The 22,918-nt window shown below is 43.3% G+C and overlaps 2 protein-coding genes across 3 annotated transcripts; one reads left to right on the top strand and one right to left on the bottom strand.

Annotated features, from left to right (window-relative positions):
* The first annotated feature begins 7,135 nt into the window (after window positions 1-7,135).
* Window positions 7,136-12,348, top strand: LOC111951104 (pinopsin-like). The gene is made up of 4 exons (XM_070434291.1): window positions 7,136-7,561; window positions 8,345-8,673; window positions 11,552-11,785; window positions 11,918-12,348. Exons 1-4 carry the CDS (start codon window positions 7,183-7,185, stop codon window positions 12,149-12,151), a joined length of 1,176 nt encoding a protein of 391 aa, XP_070290392.1. The 5' UTR covers window positions 7,136-7,182; the 3' UTR covers window positions 12,152-12,348.
* A 2,021-nt stretch (window positions 12,349-14,369) lies between these two features.
* Window positions 14,370-20,747, bottom strand: LOC111951004 (zinc finger protein ZIC 3). Of its 2 annotated transcripts, XM_023968959.2 has the most exons (4): window positions 19,315-20,747; window positions 18,919-19,082; window positions 18,017-18,201; window positions 14,370-16,378 (listed from the first exon to the last, which is right to left on the bottom strand). In XM_023968959.2, coding segments are annotated over exons 1-4 (1,329 nt in total). In that variant the 5' UTR covers window positions 20,294-20,747; the 3' UTR covers window positions 14,370-16,377. The 2 variants fall into 2 exon arrangements, with proteins under 2 accessions (XP_023824727.1, XP_023824726.1); XM_023968958.1 differs by lacking the exon at window positions 14,370-16,378 and having other exon boundaries at window positions 16,700-18,201.
* Window positions 20,748-22,918: the final 2,171 nt, after the last annotated feature.

Here is a 22,918-nt window from a genome sequence, read left to right as displayed (position 1 = left end):
TAAACATAAAAGTGGCATTGTTTAAAGTGGCTAGTGATACATGTATTACATAAAGATGGCAAGATGCAGTAGATGGTATAGAGTACAGTATATACATATGAGATGAGTAATGTAGGGTATGTAAACATTATATGAAGTGGCATTGTTTAAAGTGGCTAGTGATACATTTTTTACATCAATCTTTCCATTATTAAAGTGCTGTAGTTGAGTCAGTATGTTGGCAGCAGCCACTCAATGTTAGTGGTGGCTGTTTAACAGTCTGATGGCCTTGAGATAGAACTGTTTTTCAGTCTCTCGATCCCTGCTTTGATGCACCTGTACTGACCTCGCCTTCTGGATGGTAGCGGGGTGAACAGGCAGTGGCTCGGGTGGTTGTTGTCCTTGATGATCTTTATGGCCTTCCTGTGACATCAGGTGGTGTAGGTGTCCTGGAGAGCAGGTAGTTTGCCCCCGGTGATGAGTTGAGACATGGATTGTGTATTTGTGCCATTCAGAGAGTGAATGGGCAAAACAAAATATTTAAGTGTCTTTGAACAGGGTATGGTAGGTGGTGCCAGGCGCACCGGTTTGAGTGTGTCAAGAACTGCAACGCTGCTGTTTTTTAACGCTCAACACTAAATATAGTATTTACTCTAGTGTTTTGGTTTATTTTCTTAGACATTGAAGTGGGGACTTTTTGTTTGTTTTTTCCTAAATCCTTTACAAGTTTTTTCCTCTGTTCAATCAAAATCAAAAGCAATAGTCAAGTTCAATATTAAGTTTCAAATCAATCAACAGTCAAAAATAAACATCAAATCAATTCTAACACATTAAACCGCCTAACAAACATTCTAACACATTAAACCGTCCACATCACCAACAAACTAACATGGTAAAGCACACCAAGACAGTCGTGAAGAGGGCATGACAAAACCTATTCCCAGAAGACTGAAAACATTTGGCATGGGTCCTCAGATCCTCAAAAGGTTCTACAGCTGCACCATCGAGAGCATCCTGACTGGTTGCATCACTGCCTGGTATGGCAACTGCTCGGCCTCTGACCGCAAGGCACTACAGAGGGTAGTGCGAACGGCCTAGTACATCACTGACGCCAAGCTTCCTGCCATCCAGGACCTCTACACCAGGCGGTGTCAGAGGAAGGCCCTAAAAATTGTCGAAGACTCCAGCCACCCTACTCTCTGTTGTTATCATCTATGCATTGTCACTTTAATAACTCTACCTACATGTACATATTACCTCAACTAACCGGTGCCCCCGCACATTAACTCTGTACCGGTACCCCCCTGTATATAGTCTCGCTATTGATATTTTACTGCTGCTCTTTAATTACTTGTTACTTTTATTTCTTATTCTTATCCGTATTTTTTTTAACTGCATTGTTGGTAAGTAAGCATTTCACTGTAAGGTCTGTATTCGGCTCATGTGACTAATACAATTTGATTTGAAATCAACACAGCAAAGGTTACTGTCATCCCAGAAGGAAAAAGCAATGAATCACCATAAAAGCAACAACAAAAAACCTCAAAGCAAAATAAGGAAAATAAGGAAATCAGTAAGATAAGTATTGCTTTCACTGTTCGTATTTCTGTGTTTCTCTTCAAAGTCTGTTTAGGAATGAATCTTGTATGAGTTTGGTCTGGTGGTGTGGTTGACGGTGTGTCTGTGTCCTTCTGTCGGGGGAGGGGATGGGGTCTGGGCTGGCAGTGGCAGTTGTGGTGTCTGCTCCTGTGTCCAGGGTTGTTGCTGGGACTGGAACTGGGAACCGGGGATTGGTGCAGGTGCTGGGTCTGGATCTGGGTCTGTAGAGGGGAGGAAGGACCACCTGAGGAGCAAGCAGGCACACAAGGGAGCAAGACCATAAGGTCTGGGCTGGCACTTCCCTTAGGCCCTCTCTCTCCTTAAGGAAAACCACTGGACATATACTAAAAGAGCACATTTCCCATAAGCTGTAGTAAGTAAGTAAAGAGAATTAGGGCTTGTAGGGATAGCTCAGGGCTTCCACCCCTCTTCTCAGTGTGTCTGTCCAGTCAAGGGTGAGGTTTGCCAAGGGACAAGGGGGCTTGATTTTAAATAAAACAATCTTCATTGTATAATATAATGTAAAGAAGAAAAATATAGATTTTAAGGTTTGGGTAGGGGATACAGACCTGATTTCGGGTAAGGGTTTAGTTTTAGGGTGTAGGGTTGGGAATAGGAAGGGGTTCGGGGAGGGATTTAATATCTTTATTAGAAGAAGAAAAAACCATTGGAGATGGGACCTTGCTCTTACAGTTGCTGGGATGACCTGGTGCTTTATGATTGTGAGTAGTTGGTTGAGAGGATTACACACAGGTCTTCTCCAGAGCAGCAACACACTGGGCACATGGCGGTTCGGATCGCAGGTAAGTCGTTTGGGAAGTATAGGTATTCCTGTTTTTGTTTTTATAATAGGTCACTGCAAGTAAGTATACATGTTTTAAATGGCTGTAGGGAACACTATATGGTCTATACTTGGGATATAGGTTTCTCACTCATGGATGGCACATATTGGGATATGGGGGATGGGAATGACCGGGGTATTTGCAAATGAAAACTTGGGCATATCAATACAGTGTGTAGTGTAGCCTTCTACAGTTTATCCACAGAATTCAATATTAAGAACTACCTACAGTACACATGATCGAGGGATACTACAGTGTGTAATATACAGTAGTATTCTACAGTATACTACAACATTATATAGTAAGTCAGGGCTCCAGACTAACCTTTTCCCCTGCTGAAAGGTTTTGATGGCACCAGCCAATGAGTTGGACCCAAAGTTTTGCCAAGGCATCACACAATAGGAAAAAATGATCTTAGAAAATCATTCACATAGAAAATCAGCAGGAATGCATAATTCAACATATGTTTATGTGCAACCTAAACCAGATTGTCATGAATTTTGGATTGACTGGTAGACTGTTGTTGCTGTATCAAAATAGGACTCCAGAATTTCACTCTTTTGCAGTTCCTCAGCAGGGTCAGTTCCTCTCTCCTTTCCTCATGTCAAAATAAAAGTCCCCCACAAGTTCTTGCTTTTTTTGTTGTTGCAGGTAAGTGGAGAGGAAGTAGGTCTATAACAGACCCACGTTTGGAAAGCCTGTTTAAATGACATTCTATTAGACGTTTTTCCTCAATTTCCCCCACGCATAAGGACCAACCCTTTTAGCGTTGCTAAAAGCAGCTAGCTTCTTGGTAGCTAGTTATGAGGTTGGGAACTTTTCTGGGCTAGCTAGCACCAACTTAATAAAATTGCTAAGGGGCTAGTAGTATTACAGAGGAACAACTATCAAGGCCAGACCCAAATTCAGACACAGGAGGCAGATGGTTGGAGTCTTACAATGTTTATTAATCCAAAGGGGAAGGCAAGAGAATGGTCATGGACAGGCAAAAAGGTCAAAACCAGATCAAAGTCTAGGAGGTACAGAGTGACAGATAGGCTCAAGGTTAAGGCAGGCAGAATGGTCTGGCAGGCAGGTACAAAGTCCAGAAACAGGCAAGGGTCAAAACCGGGAGGACTAGAAAAAGGAGAATGCAAAAAGCAGGAGAACAGAAAAACCGCTGGTTGACTTAGAAACATACAAGATGAACTGGCACAGAGAGACAGGAAACAGGGATAAATACACTGCGGAAAATAAGCGACACCTGGAGGGGGTGGAGACAATCACAAGGACAGGTGAAACAGATCAGGGCGTGACAAACAAAGTTAAATATTTAAAAAAACTGAGGGGCTCCTATGGGCATGAGGCCTCTGCTCTTAAAGGTCCAATGAAGCCATTTTTATCTAAATATAAAATCATTTCTGGGTAACAATTAAGTACCTTACTGTGATTTTTTTCAATCAAATTGGTAAATAAGAAATGAAAAAATAGCTCCTTAGCAAAGAGCAATTTCACAAGCAAGAATTTTGCTTAGGACTGTCTGGGAGTAGTCTGAGTGGGGAGGGGAAACAAAAAAAACGAGTTCTTATTGGAACAGAAGTTTAGAACTCTTTCTTATTGGTCTATTAACTAATAATATCACCAGGTAGGCCAAACTCTGTCCCACCAAAACAGGCAAACATTTCAGGCAGTCTTTTCAAACAGCTCTTACACTAAAATGGCATTGTCGTCATTTTCACAATTCTACAGTATTATTCCAGCCTCGTCGTGTGGAAATATATATAAAACACAGGACAATCACATTTTTGACTGCACTCGGCCTTTACAGGTCTACAGGTCCCTGATATTTGCCGCTCATTCCTTTTGCCTCAGGCCCCACCTCCTACATCAACTGATCTGCTGTATTATTCCGGGATTAGTTATTACTTTTTGAGACGATGTTGAGGATTTACAATTCATTACCACTGTGGAAGAGCAAAGCAGAGAGGGGATCAAGGAGCTGCACTGATGTGACACCTGGTCTTATAGACTGCTGAGACTGATGAGATCAAGGGTGTATCTCTCTCAAAGGGTTACATCCTGACCCCTGGAAGCTTGTGAGCGTTATGGCTCAGAGAAGTTCTTTCTCCCGGATAACAATCTGAAGAGCTTTTGAGCAGCCTCATTGCGCCTTCTCAGGTTCTCTTTCGATGACCAACATACTCAAAGCTAGAGGTACAGTAGTATTGTTTACACTGAAATGCAGTTCTACTTGACAGCCAGAAGAGATAGTCAGTCTATTTCAAGTGTGTTGTCTTGCTTTCTGTTTTGATGGGGGACGCGCCGGCATCAGATTCCACATGGTCAATAGATAAGCAGTGTGTCTCTGTATGGGGAAAGTGAGATGCCCCGTGAGATGGGACAGTATCATGGCACTTCAGACAGAAGATGCCTCTTTCGACAACCACAGGAAGAAAGGGCCCATTCAAATAAAAGCCTTGGGCCCCAGAACTTCATGCATGCAGCTATTTTTATATTTACAGGAACATAAGTGTAACATTATCTGACTGTGAAAAGTATGATTTATCCAAGTGTGCAGGTTGTGACTAATTAGGGAATTAGCCACTCAACAGAACACCTTGTATTCCGTCATGACTCACGGCTCATGGTAAAAATACACTCTCTGTGCATTAGTGCAATAGTGTGCTTTCTTCATGGAATAGAAACGATTTTGGGTTTTCGTCTAATCACATTTGTCTATTAACCGTAGCCTACCCTTGTTGGTTAATACAACTACACTGAACAAAAATATAAACGCAACATGTAAAGTGTTTGTCCCATGTTTCATGAGCTGAAATAAAATGTGTTTACATCCCTGTTAGTGAGCATTTCTCCTTTGCAAAGATAATCCATCCACCTGACAGGTGTAGCATATCGCGAAGATGACTAAACAGCATGATCATTACACAGGTGCACCTTGTGCTGGGGACAATAAAAGTGCACACAACACAATGCCACAGATGTCTCAAGTTTTGAGGAAGAGTGCAATTAGCATGTTGACTGCAGGAATGTCCACCAGAGCTGTTGCCAGAGAATTTAATGTTAATGTCTCTACCATAAGCTGCTTCCAACGTTGTTTTAGAGAATTTGGAAGCACGTCCAACCGGTCTCACAACCGCAGACCACGTGTAACCACGCCAGCCCAGGACCTCCACATCTGGCTTCTTCACCTACGGGATCGTCTGAGACCAACCACCCAGACAGCTGATGAAACTGTGGGTTTGCACAACCGTAGAATTTCTGCACAAACTGTAAGAAACCGTCTCAGGGAAGCACATGTACGTGCTCGTCGTCCTCACTAGGGTCTCGACCTGACTTCAGTGGGCAAATGCTCAACTTCGACGGCCACTGGGACCCTGGTGAAGTGTGCTCTTCATGGATGAATCCTGGTATCAACTGTGCCGGGCAGACGGCAGACAGAGTGTATGGCGTTGTGTGGGCGAACAGTTTGCTGATGTCAACGTTGTGAACAGAGTGCCCCATGGCGGCGTTGGGGTTATGGTATGGGCAGGCATAAGCTACGGACAATGAACACAATTGCATTTTATGGATGGCAATTTGAATGCACAGAGTTACCCTGACGAGATCATGAGGTCCATTGTCGTGCCGTTCATCCACCTCCGTCACCTCATGTTTCAGCATGATAATGCACGGCCCCATGTTGCAAGGATCTGTACAGAATTCCTGGAAGCTGAAAATGTCTCGGTTCTTCCATGGCCTTCATACTCACCAGACATGTCACCCATTGAGCATGCTTGGTTTGCTCTGGATCGACGTGTACGACAGCGTGTTCCAGTTCCCACCAATATTCAGCAACTTCGCACTGCTATTGAAGAGGAGTGGGACAACATTCCACAGGCCACAATCAACAGCCTGATCAACTCTATGCGAAGGAGATTTGTTTCATTGCATGAGGCGAATGGAGGTCACACCAGATACTGACTGGTTTTCTGATCCTCACCCCTACCTTTATTTTAAGGTATCTGTGACCAACAGATGCACATCTGTATCCCCAGTCACGTGAAATCCATAGATTAGGGCCTAACGAATGTATTTAAATTGACTGATTTCCTTATAGTGAATGAACTGTAACTCAATAAAATATTTGAAAGTGTTGCATGTTGTGTTTATATTGTGGTTCAGTGTATTTTAGAGTAATGCCCTGTTCTTTGCGTAGCATGGTATTCAATTAAAACGAAGACAACTGCCAAGGGGACAGTGAGATAAATAAAGAGTTGGCGTTGAGCCGCCTGGGGCCGTTTTGTCGATAGATAGCCTGGTACTCTTTTGGAAGTGTATAGCTACAGATGTATGATTTTAATTTGAGCCAGTTTGCTACAACAGTAAAATAATCCTAAAGCAACAGGAAATGTGAATTATGAGTATTAGAATCAGGCCTAATGGACATTTGTTGTACTGGTTACATTTTTCGTTAGGGCAAATCAAGTCTGACATTTTAAAGTGAATATTACAAACTTTAGAAGCCTTTTTAAACCTTGAATACACTATCAATTTGCATTTCCTTCTGTGCAGGAACATTCTCAGCACCAAAAGACTGATCAAATTAAGAGCCTACATCTGTAGAGCTGCAAGCGAGAGCAGGAGAAACTGAAATCTGCAGGCAGGCGACTGATATTTATTGCCCATGTTTGCACTGACAAGGTGTGAGTGGGAGATCCAGGACAATTCTCCCCCGGCCACTTGAAATTACTCGTCCAGCGCCACCAACTCAGCAAGTGCTACCATGGTAGTTGAGAACAGCAACTTAAATTTTAGCACCGAGGACAGCTCCGGGACGAACCTCAGCGCTAATGACAGTGTCCGCGACACTCTCATGTCCAGGGAGCAGTCCGAACTCGGCAGGACAGGGCACACAGTGGTAGCCGTGTTTCTCGGTGTCATTTTCCTGTTGGGATTCCTCAGCAACTTATTCGTCCTTCTCGTCTTTGCGCGGTTTCAGGTGCTGAGGACGCCCATCAACCTCATCCTGCTCAACATCAGTGTGAGCGACATGCTGGTGTGTATCTTCGGAACTCCCTTTAGTTTTGCCGCGAGCCTCTATGGCAGATGGCTCATCGGAGCCCACGGGTGCAAATGGTACGGTTTCGCCAACTCGCTTTTCGGTGAGTTGACTTGGTGATCTATAAGCTTCCTATCCTATTCATACTGGTAACGTTTCAGAGAGATTGGAATCCGAGGGAGAAAAGTACGTCATCTCATGTTTCAACAGGTCCCCTCACGCCATGCTCTCTGCCCTGTGTGAGAGATGCTACATGTAGTCTTGAATGTGATGGATGATGAATTAACATAACAGTAAATAAGCAACGAACAGTTTTGATCTTCGAGACACACTACAGTCAGTTTGACTGGTAAAGAGACATACTGTATTTTGAGTCAAGTGTTCCCGAGTCAAACCAGTCTTTCTTGATACATGTTTGTATTTTTTTGTTATGTAGGTCTAAGTTTACACTGTATTTTGTCCATAGCTCAACAATATACCAACTAACCATTAGAATCATACCTACATCATATTTAGCTGACTGGATTTTTTGCCACAGCGGAAATGATCAACATTGTGCTCCTGTGCATGCCCTGCATGCCTTTCATACACCAAGTGGAGTAACCTGGGCTTGCTCAGGACTTAAAATGCTGACATCTGGAGACAGAGTGTAATTTATATGACAGGTTTTAGAGTGCAAGGGTATGAGTTAAGGATTGCAATGTGAAAACATTTACTTCCTCTATGCTCAAGCATGTGAATGTGTGTGCCACATGCATTGCAATGGCCAATTGGTAATCTACTCCATGTAGACATTCTGGACAGTGTATTGCATAACCTTTACGTTTGAATGTAGCATTATGCTCACCAAAGCTACAACTCTACCTCCATCCATTTCTCTGTGCAGGCATCGTTTCTCTAGTATCCCTGGCAATCCTCTCCTACGAGCGCTACTCCACGATATTGTGTTACACAAAGGCTGACCCGTCTGACTACAAGAAGGCCTGGCTGGCCATCGCGGGCGCCTGGCTCTACTCCTTGGTGTGGACGGTGCCACCTTTCTTTGGCTGGAGCAGCTACGGTCCAGAGGGGCCAGGCACCACGTGCTCAGTGCAGTGGCACCAGCGCTCTTCTAGGAACATCTCCTATGTTACCTGCCTCTTCATCTTCTGCCTCCTGCTTCCCCTGCTGCTCATGATGTTCTGCTATGGGAAGATCGTCTTTGCCATCCGCGGGGTGAGTCAGTGTTGTTGGTTTACGCTGTACGGATTATATTGATCATGGTGAGAATTTTGATGATGATGGTGGGCGTGCTTGCATGTGAAAATGACAATGGCCACAATGACAATCATGTCAAGGTTGATTATGTCTCTTCGACTGTTTGTCACACAAACAACGTCGTTGGTGTGCTGAAGGAGTTTTCAAATAGCTTTGCCCCGAGTAAACATCTTCACCCCTCTCTGATGGCAGCATCTGTCTCTCAAAAAGCATATTTCACCTCCCTCTCCAGAGAGCCATCAATCTGCCACGGCCCTGTCCTAGACCGCTCCCAAAAGACTGCTCAGAGTGCTTCAGCTTGCTGCCTGACATGTGTAGAAAACTGATTACGATCAAGGCAGCACAAATACATTTTAAAAAACGGTCCTTGAATTGCAGCACTTACACTCTATTTCCTATCATGTCTCTGATGTGTCACTGAAGGGAATTTTTTGCACACCTCCCAATGTGTTTTGTTAATAAATAAAAAAGATAAACTACTAAATCTTTAGGACTGTGTGATCTCTAGGGCTGTGTGATCTTTAGGACTGTGTGATCTTTAGGACTGTGTGCTCTTTAGGACTGTGTGATCTTTAGGGCTGTGTGATCTTTAGGACTGTGATCTTAGGACTGTGTGGGATCTTTAGGGCTGTGTGATCTTTAGGACTGTGTGATCTTTAGGACTGTGTGATCTTTAGGACTGTGTGCTCTTTAGGGCTGTGTGATCTTTAGGGCTGTGTGATCTTTAGGACTGTGTGATCTTAAGGACTGTGTGATCACAGCAGAATGAATAGATTCCACATGTTATGGTGAAATATTAAAGACAGAGAAAATTATTGAAAAAGCAGGAAGTGGAAATGTCGCAATGTTTGTATAGCAGACCTTAGTTAAATATATTAGCAAGAAATCCTTGAACCACACGTTCAGTCCAATGAAACCATTTATCATGTTGGGACAGCTGTGAAAATCTAGTGGCCAACATCATTAATGCTCAGTTCTGCCAGCTTGCAGTCCTCACTCTGAAAGCGAGGCAAGCTTGCTAGTCCACCTTTCTACTAATGCAATAGTGAGAGATTTGGGACATAAACAAATGAAAACATAAAGGATGCTTGACTCTCACACATTTTTTGTGGAAAATATATAGAAGATGAGTAACAGCGGTTGTGGCAATGACACCGTCTGTCTTTCCTCCAGGGGGAAAAATATGCCTAGAGAGGTCAGGTTTACAACAGGCTGTCAGCCTTAACTCAAATATGGCTCATCCACAACACGGTGCCCTTTGAGGTGGTGTCCTTCGCCTTGTGGCGGAAGGTTGGGCGGGAGACGGGGAGAGCTGAGGTTGATTGAGATCGCAGCTGACGCAACCTGTCTGAAAGTAGTCCGTCTTGGTGGCCAGAGCTCGTATAGGTCTCATGAATGAATCACCCCGGGGATTATTTTTCATCCAGATTGAATGTGTCTATCATTGGTCACTAATGACGACAACCTGTGGTACCGCTGGCTTCCTTGTTTTTACACCACATGTCACACAGAGGGACCAAGGACAAGACAACATCAGAAGTTCTTTGTAGAAGACTGACTGCCATAAGAGTACATTCTGATGGTAACCAGAATTACCCTGGTTACTCTGAAGCCCTTCTGAAACCAAGCGCTCGGAGGAGCACTCACATTGCCTGTCCTATATCCTAACATAAACGTTTAAGTCTTTGTTCACTCTCCTTTCATTCAGATAGATATTCCCTGTGGCCATTTAGGAACACGTTTTCTTGGTGTTGGGCCACAAATGCATGCCGCTTGGGTATGATTTTGAGCACCAGTTTTGCTACGCTTATACACTGTATACCTACTGTGGTTTTATGCATTAGGCAGTCTTCAGTACAGCTAGACTTTCTCAGCAAGTCCGTAGGACTCAATAATGACTGCGCTGCAGGTGGCTGACAAGTTGGAATGACAGCAGAAATTGACACGAGGTTGTTGATTTACACCCCCAGCTGTGTTTGATTTCCTTTGTCAGGTGTCAAGGCTTGTTCCACTCCAGTGTGCCGTATATTTGTTGTGGTTCGACTATTAAGATGAGAGATTACTTTTCATTCATGTAAACAAGTTGAGATTTATTTTAGCCAGATTTCTCTGTTTCGGACACGTTTTCTTATTTGGGGAAAAACGCGACAACTTTAGTTACTGGGTAGTCTACATCTGCGTTGCTAAATTGTAATTGATGGGGGGTAATATTGTTCCACATCCATCAACAAGACGTTATCTCCACCCCACTATTCTCATCATTACCTATTGTTTACCATGCAGGGAGAACTATTAGTTACATGCAGCATATCAAATGATTCATGGATTTCATGGGGACCACTTGTGCAGAAAAACATTAGAGGTCATGACATCATCGTTTCTTAAGTGGGCAAACAGAATATGTATAGACTTCAAGGAGTAGATCAATGATCATATAGTTTTACTGCACAACGGGGACTGATGCACATCTCAGAATCAGTGTTGTCTTCTATCATTTAACCATTCGATTTCAGGACTCGAGCCTATCCCATGGGGATTTGACCATCACTTTTTAGCCATTATTAACCATGACCTCTAGCTTCTATGCCTGTTTTTCTAGGTTAAAGCTCACACCCTATGACTGTCTGTGTAATGGTTATATGATTTCCCCGCGTACACATGAAATAAGCGTGTTTTATGTGTTCATTCCCTGATATACTGACATCACGAGGCAGCCTTTTACACTGCTGTCACTATAACCTAAACCTGACCACTGAGACTGTTAATGACCCGATGGTAGTGAGGCTTTGGTACAGGGTTTTGTCAGTAACTTGAATAAAATGTGTTATCTCCTCAGGTAGCCAAAATCAACCAGTCGTCTGCACAGCGGCGGGAGACCCATGTGTTGGTGATGGTTGTCTCCATGGTGTCCTGCTACCTGCTGTGCTGGATGCCCTACGGGGTGGTGGCTCTGCTGGCCACCTTCGGCCAGGTTGGCCTGGTCAGCCCCACCACAAGCATTGTCCCCTCCATCCTTGCCAAAAGTAGCACCTTTCTCAACCCTGTCATATATGGGCTTTTAAATAACCAGGTAAAAGGCTTATCAACGGGACACTGGCCATTGTTCTACTTCTCAGTGATTTGATATGGAAATGGGGGAAACCTTTTACGTCAGTACTCCGTTATTACACAGTGGACGCATTGATGATGTCATGTGTGCCAGTTCTACAGGTGCTTCCTGGCCTTCATGAGCTGTGGGTCAGAGCCAGCAGGCAGCCACACCCTCCACACCCTGCCCAGCAGCCGAGTGGTTGGCCCTAATGGCAACTCTCCAGCCCCAGAGGAGCCTGGTACACGCGAGCCTCTGGACGGCAGTGGGACCTCCTCGAAGACTCAGACATGTGGCCAGCAGAGAGAGAAACCTGACCTGGTCCTGGTTGTGCACTACACCCCTTGAGGAACAGAGGTATTTTGGGCCGTGGAGAAAGAGCCCACTCCCCTGCTCATATGAGCCAAAACACATGGTGCCCCACACTGCAAAATATGATATGATAGGGGAAGTTATCTATTCTGCTGCAAACTGGAGATACATAAGTATCTCTCTTTTCGTTAGATGGTGTTATTTGTCACCTGGATGTGTAAATGCTCTGTCATATACATAGGCGGAAATCCCAGGGGGGACACGACCCCCCCATCCTGGGAAAAATATGATTTGTCCCCCCCAATATATCACTGTAAACATAACTATGTAATTTCAATAATATTAATAATACGCAATGAAAGCACTTGTGCTGATTATAGACACTTAATAGCGCGTTTTTAAGTTTCACAAGATTGTGACCCCCCCGCCCTTTGCCTCACAATGGTTTGATCCACTGCCAGTTCTTTAGCTGGCAAGGTAATAGAGGGTTCGTATCTACTGTCCGAAAGGCACTCARTGTACGTAACTGACGTGAGGTAATCCAGTCAATCGTGCCTTAGCAATGTATATATTTTTTTAATGTTGCAGGGTTCACACACTAGCTGAATTTGCAGAGCTAGCGCGCAAACTAAAGCAAACATTAACTATCAAGCTAGCTAGTACCTATTCCATTTATGTGGCGTCGTCAAAGATGGAATATTTGCTATCGTCAGTATATTCCAAAATTAGCATGCAGCTGTAGTGCTTCAAAGTCCCTGTGATAAGGTTAGCGATAAACTGAAGTCCAAACTGAACAGAACTACACTCTCTTATACCATTGTCTTAAATATATTTAATGGTCTCGTTGCAAAAGCTAAATTGTCGCTAGTGAATTTTTTATTTTTTCACCTTTAACCAGGTAGCAAAGATTATAGCAAACACCACAGAAACGGAATTGGTGCTCGCTAGCTTTGCAAATTCAACTATTGTTGGAAGCCTGCCAATATGAAACAAACTATGTTAAAATTTCAAAACGTTGCAGCATGTGTTGTGTAAATGTGTGTGTGCAGCTAGACCGATCAGCCAGCCAGGGTAGAAAAATGTCAGAAAAAAGTAAAAAGACGGACATCAGAGTATTTTTCAGTACACCAAAACGCAAAGTAAGAACTCTAGTAGCCTAATATCTCAAAGACCAGTTTATAAAATGTTCATAAGAAAGAAGTGAAATGCTAATGGAAATGTTTCACAATGTATGTCATTAGGCAGAGCAGGCAACAGATGGCACACAGACAGCAGAACTGGGGACAGATATGCAGGGACAGACTGGCAGAGACAGGGAGTCTCAGGTAAGTTTGTTGAGTCTTTGTTTGGCAACATTATGAAAGGTTCTCCATTTTTTTGATTTGTAAAATAGGGACATAATTGGAAAATGCCATGGATACCCCCACTCTCAACTTAAACTGGTGACTGAACAAGATTTGTTAAGGCAATGGTATTGCTGTTGTGATTAATTGTGGAGTTTTGGGTACCGGTAGTTAGGAGTACAGCAAACACCTTATTATTTTCTAGGAGACAGACTGTGAGTCAGTGAGGGTGGTGAAAGGGAAAGACCAAGGAGAGAGACTTCAGAGGACGTGTCACAGCACGGCAGGACCAGGTGTCACCCTTGTTGCCAGCAGCACCAGTATAGGGGACAGTGGCACAGCATCGTCCAGTTACCTCAGTGATGACACAAAACCATATCAGCCACACCCACAATTTATAGAACCGCAAACTCTTGCAAACAGAGTGTTGACGTTTCAAGAGAGAGGAACACTGCACTGATAAGGAACACTGCTTATAAAACTATTATTATTAGTAGTATTATAATGATTTAAACAAGTTGGGACAACCCTTCAGTTAACTACTGTACCTAACAATTATCCAGTAGTAGTGATTATGGTCCCTCAATATACATTTAACATATTACAACATAGTCTATGTGTTACAGCACTACTTTTGGTGTCCCCCTCAGGAATTGCTCCTGAGAAAATTTCATGTAATTGTCCCCTCCAAGGTTGATATCAGATTTTCGCCCCTGGTCATATATATCGCAGCAACCTTTTCCTTCACCCTGCGGTTGAATGTGTGCTGTTCAGCCACAAGGTGGCAGCCTGCTGTAACATTGACCTATGTTGGAGACTGTAGAGATAAAAACATTCATCCGTTTTAGTAAACCCAGCACCCCACATACCACCAGATGTAAGATCTCCTGTATATCATCTTTGTACCAAGCGGTGGGTGAGTTGATGTGTCTGCAGAACTTGATGGCAGTGTTTCCGATGTAGATTATGAGATGACAACCCATTGTTCATCATGGGTTCTCTCACATGTAACTAGAACCCGGATGCCTTGTTGTGGACGCATGTTCAAACACAGTAACATTCACAACGGTCCCGGTATTCATGTTGAGAATCACCATTCTTTTACAAGATGGTTGTCACATTATTAAGAGGCTCTGATAGGGGGCTCCTAACCTTTTCTTTATCTATGAACATTGTTACACTTTGACATTGGGTTATCATTGATGTAGTGACTTGTTTAATAAAGATGTTTTACAAAGATCGTGTGTAAAGGAAGATTCAGTGTTATTTGGACCGTCACCCTGCTGAAAGGCTGCCCGCTACATCTCCTTTTCACCACTAGATGGCACTATGAGCCCGAATGGGCTTTTATCACTAATGAACCACACCTCACAATGGAATGCCACGAGCAGAGGTAAACCACTTCTAAGATCATGGCTAGAAGGGTTTCAGCTTTTGTCAGAATTGACTTCTCGTAGCATGTTTAGGAGAACTTACGCAGCAGGTTAGGAGAATAAACGTGGCAGGTTAGGAAAGGGTTAGGGTTAGCTAAAATGCCCAAAAGAAAAGATACATCTAAAGATCAATTTGACAAAAGCTGGAATCCCATCTAGACATGACCCACTTCAAACCCATGTGATTCATGATGTATCCGCCCTCCTTTTTATGTGACAGTCCTGTGAAGTTGATTCTTCCTCTTCTTTCTGCATACAGCTACTGGGGCTTATAATATAGCAATAGCTCATCTATCTGTCCAAAATGACCCAGATGTGAAGATAGGAAAGTGGACAAAAATAGGGACCAAAGCAAATGTCTGTAGAGGGAGGGGACCATGATGGAGGGGGGAGAGAGTCATAGACTGGGCCAGTGCTCTGAGCCCAGCAGGTGGTCAGGGGTAGATGTGTACCCTACTAGCTCGGAGGCTTGGTCTGGCACTGAGAGGAGAGACTGTTGAAAATAAGTTTAAAAGTCATGAAGGGGAGTAGACACAAATGCATGCACGCACACACAGAGAGGGGAAAAAAATACTTTGGAATCAGAAAAGCGGAGCAACATTTTTGATGAATGATGAGGACCTATAATGTTTAACAAATAGTTTAATTTTCTGTTTCTCACCGGTCTCCAGTTAATCAACTAATTATCTGAACGGTTTTATAGTCAAAACCGTTGATTATAAACGGTTTTGTGAATGCTAGGTCTCTAACTTCCCTTCCCTCCTCATCAGCCTCAACTGTAGATGGAATTTCATATTTGTTCATCAGTTTCTCCTCTTCCAAATGTTCCAAAGAGGTGGAAGATTCATTTTTGTTCAGTTGAGTGAGTATGAGAGATGAGAGAAGAGCCAGTAGGAGGTCTTAGTCTGTGACTGGTTAGGCCCCTCGCCTCCTCCTCCTCCCCTGGCTGTTTCCATGGTTGCAGGGTCAGGGGCCCCCCTCCTGCTGGGCCCTGATCCAAGACAGGCCAGCACCTCAGCAGGGGCGCAATTACTGCAGGCTCGAGCCTGTCACCACAACCTTCACCACCACCACCACCATGGCTGACCGCTCCTCTCCTATGACAGGAGTCTCCTCAGAACAGTGCCGTGGAGGTCAATGAGGATGAGTATGGTGAAGAGGAAGCAGGAGAACAGGGAAGATGAAGATATGGGGGAACTTTGAAAAAAAAAAAATCGAAAACAAATATGTGGCAAGCATGATTACTCAATCGCTTGGGAAATTGCGGTGAAATTACTGAGTACACATTTGATACTTGTGAGGTTGTCCCCCAAAACGCAGAACCGACAGGAAGTCTGTTGACATTGGCACAGCCAGGCTATCCTTTAGAAATCAACACGACTAGACCCCCTCAACGATGACACAGACACTTGCGTGACAAAGGGCCGTTGGAAACTGCTTATATCGGTTGATCCTCTTAGAACGTAGTGCGAGCTAAGCCAGCAGATCTAGACGAATAGAGATGAAGGGTAGGTTGAGGAGGTGCGTAAGGGTTGTGTGCCCGTTCAAGGCCAACAGTAAAATAAACACTTGCAATAGATAATACATGAACGGCGCAGTGCATTGATTTAAATATGGGTTCTCTCTGCTCCCGTGCTCATCGTCAAAATGGCATTCATTATAATAATCTGATAAGGGATATCCAGGTATTTCAACACAATGTCTTCATTTTCTAAGCAGACGATATCTCATAGGCTATATTGAGAGCAGATTAGTGTATGGATCTACACAATGCACAGCATCATGATAAATAAACAGGGAAAGGAGAATTAAAGTAGTACCAATTTATTGGCCATTTGGGATACACTGCACCGATGGAATCCTTTCCAACAAATCAACGAGCCATAAATTAAAGGCCACCATTTTTAAAGGTCAGATTTATGTAATTTATTTTATTGTTCCTGATATTTATTAAACTTTCGCCTTGTTCTATGGCAGTTTACATTTAGCTTTCATTTAATTTTTGAATTCCAGCGGGGAAAACAACAGATGTCTACTTGAGTCTGAATCTGATGCTAGTTTGACGAACTGAACAACATACTAGGCCTATACCAGATGTATTTAAATTGCTTGTTTAAAACCTTTCCCTTGATGTCCAACTGAATACTTTCAGATTATTTTGTGTCTTGTGGGCAGTAATGGGTTGTCAACTTTAGCATTGTCCTCAAATACTGGATCTTGGGAATCATTTAGCAAAAGGTAGGTTACGACTCCAAAATCTAAAAAATAAACGCCTAAACATCTCTACAAATGGATCTTATCTAAGTTAGACTCAACATCGTATAAAATGCCCATAAACATTTTTCTTATTAAAGTTTTGACTGAAGTTGCATGCCTCTTATGAACTTACGAAATATAATTTGTATTTGATTGATTTATATCCGTAAAATGTATACACCAACATTATAATACGTTCCAACAAAAATACAATTAAATAAATGATATTATAAACGGTATATTTTAAGATAGAGAAATGAAGCCATTCATTTTTATGTTGTTCTTTTCTAAAGGCGACATGGAATGTCGACCACAGTAGACCTATCTTTTTCTGTCTTAAAACGGATTCTGACGAAAGAGCTAAAATAGGCTAGCGCGAGCCTATTAACATGCAAATGAGCCTATACTGTTCTTCAACTCTATCTATTAATACATTTCCTCGGTCATCTGCTTTCCTTCTTTCTTTTTATACTATAGGCCTATTTGGCTTTTGCTTCTTCATTTCGTATATTTTTGTGTCTTTCATCGTGTATTCATTTATTTGTCTATTTATCAGTAGCCTAGAGGCTTATATAGAGGCCTGCCTATTAATTTAAAGGCTTTGTGTGGGTCACATTTTCATCTATTATACAGTCAATGTGTAGTCTATTCCAAGGATAAGACTTTTCCAAACATTTGGGAGGGGGGATACAGAATAGAAATGACTCCAAAATTACAAAATTTTATGATGGCGCCTTTGAAGCGTAACACTAAGGCAATGCATAGGCCTATACCCTGTGTTTTCTGTAACTTTGTTGAAAACTTGGCAAACGTAGATTCTATTGACGTTTTAGTGTTTACACTTGGACAGTTAACCCTTTCAAACGTACCATTCAACCAAATTGGTTGAGAGGTCCTCTTTGAATATTGACTTATGACGCTTGACCAGCAGCATGGATGTTTTTGTCGAGTCTTCGATGGTTGAGGATGTAGGTCTACACGGAGCTGGTGGCGTGGACGACTCATATCCAGAAGTTCCCGTTGGGGAGTTCTCCGAGGTTTGAGATTTGTGAACCTGCGAAGTGAGAACATTTATTGTACATTTGATAATTTAAAACTTTATTTTTTTGATTGATCCAATTGATTGAAAAAAAATGCCTATGTAGTCCTTCCGTTGTGTTTGTAATGTTTTGTGTGTGTTTAAAAAAAACATTGAAATAATGCAGAAACGTGATTTCTAGGTCATATAGGCCTACAGGTAACGGCCAAAATAACGGAAACACGTGAGTAAATGAGGGATAACATGTCTATTGAAAGCAGTTGCTTCCACACAGGTGTGGTTCCTGAGTTAATTAAGCAATTAACGTCCCATCATGCTTAGGGTCATGTATAAAAATACTGGGCAGGCCATTACTTTGGATAGCCCTCATAGGATGACAACGCTCCCATCCATAAGGCATGAGCGGTCACAATGGTTTGATGAGCATGAAAACGATGTAAACCATATGCCACGGCGGTCTCAGTCACCAGATCTTAACCCAATTGAACATTTATGGGAGATTATGGAGCGGTGCCTGAGACAGCGTTTTCCACCACAATCATCAAAACACAAAATGATGGAATTTATCGTGGAAGAATGGTGTCGCAACCCCCAGACACTCTATGCCAAGGTTAATTGAAGCTGTTCTGTCTCCTGATGGCCTAACGCCCTATTGACACTTTATGTTGGTGTTTCCTTTATTTTGGCAGTTACCGGTACATTTGCATTCATTCTCCAGAAAAGATGGCTTACCTTCGAGTGTTTCCTCAGAGAGCTGGGATGAGTGTAGGCCTTGTCGCACAGCTTGCAGATGTATGGCTTGTCTGAGGTATGAACGTGCATGTGTTTTTTTCTGTCGCTGCTATTTGCGAACCGCCTGTCGCAGCCTTCGAATTCGCATTTGAAGGGCTTCTCACCTGCCAAAGAAAATATGTAGCCTAATTTTAACATAGACGTGGAGTTCAGAAATTGTAATGCGTTGTAGGTCAAAGTTGCAGTTGGATAGGCCTATTGACTGGTAATTGGCCAAAGTTGGACCCATAGCAGTCTTAAACAAAGAACATTGTAACTTCAACCAAGTTCAAATAAAACATGACATATTGCGTGTTAGGCCGGTTGGTTTTATAGCATATATGGCAGGCTCATTACCCGTATGAATCCTCTTATGTATTTTCAAATTTTCCGACCTGGCAAACATTTTCCCACAGCCATGAAAGGGACAACTGAATGGCTTTTCTCCAGTGTGTACACGAATGTGATTGACTAGTTTATACTTCGCTTTAAAAGATTTGCCTTCTCTCGGACAATCCTCCCAAAAGCAAGTATGCAGACTCTGGTCTGGACCGCCGACGTGATCCATGGAGACGTGCGTAACCAGCTCGGACGTACAGCAAAACATCTTGCCGCACGTTTTTTGGGTTTGATTCGTCTGATTCGCATCTATCCATTTACAAGTGACATCCTGCTTAGAGTGCTGTCGCATGTATCGAAAGAAAGCACCGTGACCAGTCTGTGTTGTCACTCTCATGCCCATGTCCACATTGTGACCAAAGTGTCGCTGGGTATCACTGAAATGCGGATGCGGGCCCGAGACAGGTTGATGCGGATCTGCTCCCACGTATATGTCTCCCTGTGTACCCAAATGCGCCCTGCTATTCGCCATGTATCCATTTGGGGATGCGCTCTGTTCACCTATAGACGAAAATAGAGTGTGCGCTCGGTTTTCAGAGATCCTTGGGGGAATTCGCACACTTGCTGTTGCGGTGCGGCTGAAAAGTCCGTGCCGAGTATCTCTTGCTGCGGAATCGACAATGTCTGGAGTGCGATAGGTAAACGTAAAATTCCTGGAATCGATAGCTCTGTATCCATGTGAACCGATGTGGCCTCCGTAGTGGCTTCCTAGCGCAGCTGCGTATCCAGAAACTTGGGGAACAAACTGGGACTTCTGTGCGGGGGCAATGTCTTGACACGCGGCAATGAGATTGAAGGCTGCGAAGTGAGAGGTCTCTCCATACGGGCTGATCCCTAACCGAAGGTCGTTGTCCCCCGGTTCATGTTGTCTTGGTATTCCAACGCCCCCGACACCAAGCGCGGAGAATTGCGCACCACCGTTAACTAGCTTGGTCATTGAAGCGCAGAAGATGGAAAACAAATAAAGCAATACGGAAACCTTTTACAGCTTCATAACAGCCAAATTGTCTCCAACATGGCCATACTGCGCGAAAATCGTATGTATGCTTCCATTCTGTTACATGTTGGCTAACCCACAAAATCGCTTGAAATCAAGGTTTTCAGAGGACACAAAGTGAGAGGGGGTCAAACTCCTAACACTTTCGATTACGTAGGCTATAGTAGCCTAAATGTATTTGGTCGAATCAAGTCAATCACTCCACCCAAATACGACAACAGCAGCACCCATACAGTAACCAATGACATCCAAGATAACCTCTTGGCACGTGATTTTTCGCACAGTGAATGAATTGACAAGCTATTTCCTCATTGCAAACTGGTAGCCTGCATGTCCTCCAAAGCGTCCGTAGTAACACCAAACCCGTCAAGCTGTCCTATTTCTCGTCTATCAAAAAGTGTACCTTTATTCCCATGTCTTCCATGACTCTGCTTCGCGTCATTGCTATACGCTCGACACTAATTACCACCACTACCTGCAATGATGCTGCTGCTGCTGCTTTAGATCGGCAATGTTTGGAATTTCAGTATTGGGTAATTCAACCAAACCCACACTGTAGTATTTACACCGTAACTTCTCACGTGTTACCGGACAGGTCTTTAAAGCCCATGCCCATGAAAATGCCTCCAAATAAAAATTACATTTGTGCAGGTTGCAGAATGATTACACTGAACCAAAATATAAACGCAACATGCAACAATTTCAAAGATTTGACTCAGTTACAGTTCATATAAGGAAACCAGTCAATTGAAATAAATTAATTAGGCCCTAATCTATGGATTTCACATGACTGGGAATAAAGATATGCATCTGTTGGTCACAAATACCTTTAAAAAACAGTAAGGGTTTGATTCAGAAAACCAGTCAGTATCTGGTATGACGCAAAGAGTTGATCAGGCTGATTGTGGAATGTTGTCCCACTCCTCTTCAAAGTCTGTGCAAAGTTGCTGGATATTGGCGGGACCTGGATCACACTTTCGTACACGTCGATCCAGAGCATCCCAAACATGATCAGTGGGTGACATGTCTGGTGATTATGCAGACCATGGAAGAACTGGGCCATTTTCAGCTTCCAAGGAATTGTGTACAGATCCTTGCGACATGGGGCCGTGCATTATCATGCTGAAACATGAGCTGACTGACGGCAGCGGATTAATGGCACCACAATGGGCCTCATGATCTCGTCACGCTATCTCTGTGCATTCAAATTGCCATCCATAAAATGCAATTGTGTTCATTGTCCGTAGCTTATGTCTGCCCATACCATAACCCCACCTCTACCATGGGACACTCTGTTCACAACGTTGACAAGGGGCCATGCAGGCTACCTTGCGACATGGGGCTGTGCACTATCATGCTGAAACATGAGGTGATGGCGGCGGATGAATGGCACTACAAACGGCCTCAAGATCTCGTCACAGTATCTCTGTGCATTCAAATTGCCATCCATAAAATGCAATTGTGTTCATTGTCCGTAGCTTATGCCTGCCCATACCAACACCCCACCACCACGGAGCAGGCACTCTGTTCACAACGTTGACATCAGCAAACCGCTCTCCCACACAACGCTATACAAGCTGTCTGCCATCTGCCCAGTACAGTTGAAACGGAATTCATGCGTGAAGAGCACACTTCTCCAGCGTACCAGTGACCATCGAAGGTGAACATTTGCCCACTGAAGTCAGTTACGACACCGAACAGCAGTCAGGTCAAGACCCTGGCGAGGACGACGAGCACGCGCATGAGCTTCCCTGATACGGTTTCTGACAGTTTGTGTGGAGGTCCTGGGCTGGCGTGGTCACATGTGGTCTGCTGTTGTGAGTCCGGTTGGACGTAATGCCACAAATTCTCTAAAACGACATTGGAGGCTTCTTATAGTAAAAAAATGAACATTTGATTCACTGACAGCAGCTCTGGTGGACATTCCTGCAGTCAGCATGCCAATTGCATGCTCCCTCAAAACTTGAGACATCTGTGGCATTGTGTTGTGTAACAAAACTGCACATTGATATGCCACACCTGTCAGGTGGATGGATTATCTTGGCAAAGGAGAAATGCTCACTAACAGGAATGTAAACAAATTTGTGCACAAAATATGAGAGAAATAAGCTTTTTGTGCGTGTGGAACATTTCAGGGATCTTTTATTTCAGCTCACGAAACCAACACTTTACATGTTGCGTTTATATTTTTGTTCACTGTACATAAAAATATCTGGGTCATTTGATCCTGTCCGGCCCCATGCATGTTTTAAAATAAAAGTAGTGTATTTGAAACAACTGATATTTTGCCACAGAATTCATAATAACACAAGTACCCTGTCAATTGTGTAAATATGTGTTATTTCCTGAATTTATAGACAGGCCCCAATAGACGAATATGTCCGAAAAACCGAGATAATTGCTAGCTTAGGCTACTGTTTAACACACAGGAAACATTTCAGTGTATTTATGCAACAATGTTATTGAATATTTTATCACTAATCACTTACACGTCATTTGAAAGGGCTGTTTATGTGCGCATAGGCCTAAAAATTGGGAGATTTCAGGGAGGTTTTATGTAGCCTA

Source organism: Salvelinus sp. IW2-2015, linkage group LG23, assembly GCF_002910315.2.
Source record: "Salvelinus sp. IW2-2015 linkage group LG23, ASM291031v2, whole genome shotgun sequence".
NCBI lineage: Eukaryota > Metazoa > Chordata > Actinopteri > Salmoniformes > Salmonidae > Salvelinus > Salvelinus sp. IW2-2015.
The sequence above is the reverse complement of the archived record's forward strand: the minus strand, read 5'-3'. Positions and strand labels throughout refer to the sequence as shown.

Bases quoted from the DNA above. Each gene is read 5' to 3' on its own strand.
- LOC111951104 (XM_070434291.1), top strand. From the start codon at position 7,183: ATGGTAGTTGAGAACAGCAACTTAAATTTTAGCACCGAGGACAGCTCC. The intron at 7,562-8,344 runs GTGAGTTGACTT...TTCTCTGTGCAG, and splicing joins TTTCGCCAACTCGCTTTTCG to GCATCGTTTCTCTAGTATCC. The intron at 11,786-11,917 runs GTAAAAGGCTTA...CATGTGTGCCAG, and splicing joins ATGGGCTTTTAAATAACCAG to TTCTACAGGTGCTTCCTGGC.
- LOC111951004 (XM_023968958.1), bottom strand. From the start codon at position 20,293: ATGACCAAGCTAGTTAACGGTGGTGCGCAATTCTCCGCGCTTGGTGTC. The intron at 19,083-19,314 runs GTAATGAGCCTG...TTTCTTTGGCAG, and splicing joins ACATAAGAGGATTCATACGG to GTGAGAAGCCCTTCAAATGC. The intron at 18,202-18,918 runs GTAAGCCATCTT...CTCACTTCGCAG, and splicing joins CTCTGAGGAAACACTCGAAG to GTTCACAAATCTCAAACCTC.